This window comes from Theropithecus gelada, unplaced genomic scaffold (assembly GCF_003255815.1).
Source record: "Theropithecus gelada isolate Dixy unplaced genomic scaffold, Tgel_1.0 HiC_scaffold_8101, whole genome shotgun sequence".
Taxonomy (NCBI): domain Eukaryota; kingdom Metazoa; phylum Chordata; class Mammalia; order Primates; family Cercopithecidae; genus Theropithecus; species Theropithecus gelada.
The window spans coordinates 1-2,071 of NW_020264840.1; the positions used below are offsets into that span (position 1 = coordinate 1).

The 2,071-nt window shown below is 51.1% G+C and overlaps 1 protein-coding gene across 1 annotated transcript; it reads left to right on the forward strand.

The window, feature by feature from the left end:
- Nucleotides 1-5: 5 nt before the first annotated feature.
- LOC112618025 (ubiquitin carboxyl-terminal hydrolase 17-like) lies at nt 6-1,325 on the forward strand (the record flags this gene model as incomplete). The annotated part of the gene is made up of 1 exon (XM_025374644.1): nt 6-1,325. A coding segment is annotated over one exon (1,320 nt), but the record flags the coding sequence as incomplete, so codon positions are not given.
- Nucleotides 1,326-2,071: the final 746 nt, after the last annotated feature.

A 2,071-nucleotide genomic window follows, 5' to 3' on the forward strand; every position in this document is an offset into this window, starting at 1 on the left:
GCTACATGAATGCTTCCCTGCAGTGCCTGACATACACACCACCCCTTGCCAACTACATGCTGTCCCAGGAGCACTCTCAACTTGGTCATCGTCACAAGTGCTGTATGCTGTGTACGATGGAAGCTCACATCACACGGGCCCTCCACTCTCCTGGCCACGTCATCCAGCCCTCACAGGCATTGGCAGCTGGCTTCCATCGAGGCAAGCAGGAAGATGCCCATGAATTTCTGATGTTCATTGTGGATGCCATGAAAAAGGCATGCCTTCCCGGGCACAAGCAGGTAGATCATGACTCTGAGGACACCACCCTCATCCACCAGATATTTGGAGGCTGCTGGAGATCTCAAATCAAGTGTCTCCACTGCCAGGGCGTTTCGGACACATTTGACCCTTACCTGGACATCGCCCTGGATATCCAGGCAGCTCAGAGTGTGAAGCAAGCTTTGGAACAGGTGGTGAAGCCCGAAGAACTCAATGGAGAGAACGCCTATCATTGTGGTCTTTGTCTCCAGAAGGCGCCTGCCTCCAAGACGTTCACTCTACACACTTCTGCCAAGGTCCTCATCCTTGTATTGAAGAGATTCTCCGACGTCACAGGCAACAAACTTGCTAAGAATGTGCAATACCCTGAGTGCCTTGACATACAGCCATACATGTCTCAGCAGAACACAGGATCTCTTGTCTATGTCCTCTATGCTGTGCTGGTCCACGCTGGGTGGAGTTGTCACAACGGACATTACCTCTCTTACGTCAAAGCTCCAGGAGGCCAGTGGTATAAAATGGATGACGCCGAGGTCACTGCCTGTAGCATCGCCTCTGTCCTGAGTCAACAGGCCTATGTCCTCTTTTACATCCAGAAGAGTGAACTGGAAAGATGCAGTGAGAGTGTGTCAGTAGGCAGGGAACCAGGAGCCCTTGGCGCTGAACACAAAGACAGGCGAGCAACGCAAGGAGACCTCCACAGAGAACCCTGCCTCCAGGTACCCGACTTGGAGGAGCACTTGGTGGAAAGAGCCACTCAGGAAAGCACCTTAGACCACTGGAAGCTCCTCCAAGAGCAAAACAAAACCAAGCCTGACTTCAACATCAGAAAAGTCGAATGTACCCTGCCTCCCAACGTGCTTGTGATTCATCCATCAAAATACGAGAGTGGGATGAACGACCGTCATCCTGAACAGCAACGCTCCCTGCTGAACCTCTCTTCAAGGAACCTGACACCTCAGGAGTCCATGAACACTGGCACACTCACTTCTCTGCAAGGCAGGACCAGGAGATCCAAAGGGAGGAACAAACACAGCAAGAGGGCTCTGTTTGTGTGCCAGTGATCTCAGGAAAAGTCTCCACCCAAACGCAGGAGTGCACGCGCACACACACTGACACACACACACACACTGACACACACACACATACACGTACTCACACACACACCCACGAGGGGGTTCGCGCATGCACACACACACACCGTCACATACGCAGTCAATCCGACCTAAAGTAATGAGGAGCCCAGGTTTCTGTGTACACAAGAGGGAAAACTGGATAGTGATGGCTGCATTTCAGGATGAGCCCAGACATGGGAAACATCGAGTTTTGCAGTCGTGAGTCTTCCGAACCTGTGGAGGGATTGTCTGTGTGTTTGTGTTCATGGTAGATGACATTCAGTGTGAATTTCTGAATATGACATATTGCGGTGTAGGGTTGCGCGTGAGGTTATTTCAGGGCACGGGGTTGACTATTTTCTCTTGGGGTGTGTTTCATTCGTCAGTTGTTGGTGAGCACCAGAAGTTGAAAGTTTGCGAACGTGGGACTTCTGTGGATCCTTCTCGCTACCTTGGGTAGTGGAAACTGGAACGCATTTGAAGAGAGGAAGGGTGTTCTTCTTTTGAACCTGCCTCGCCGTTTTTACATTGCTTGTTGAATGGACGTCAGGCGCCCTAGGACTTGTGCCCTTGGTGGAACCCACAGAATGCTGGAGACAGACAGACAGACACACTTGCCTATTGAATGGTGTCCATTTCCAATGAATGGAAGCAGAAAATCATCCCACTGGTATGCGAGTCATTTGGAAGAAGTC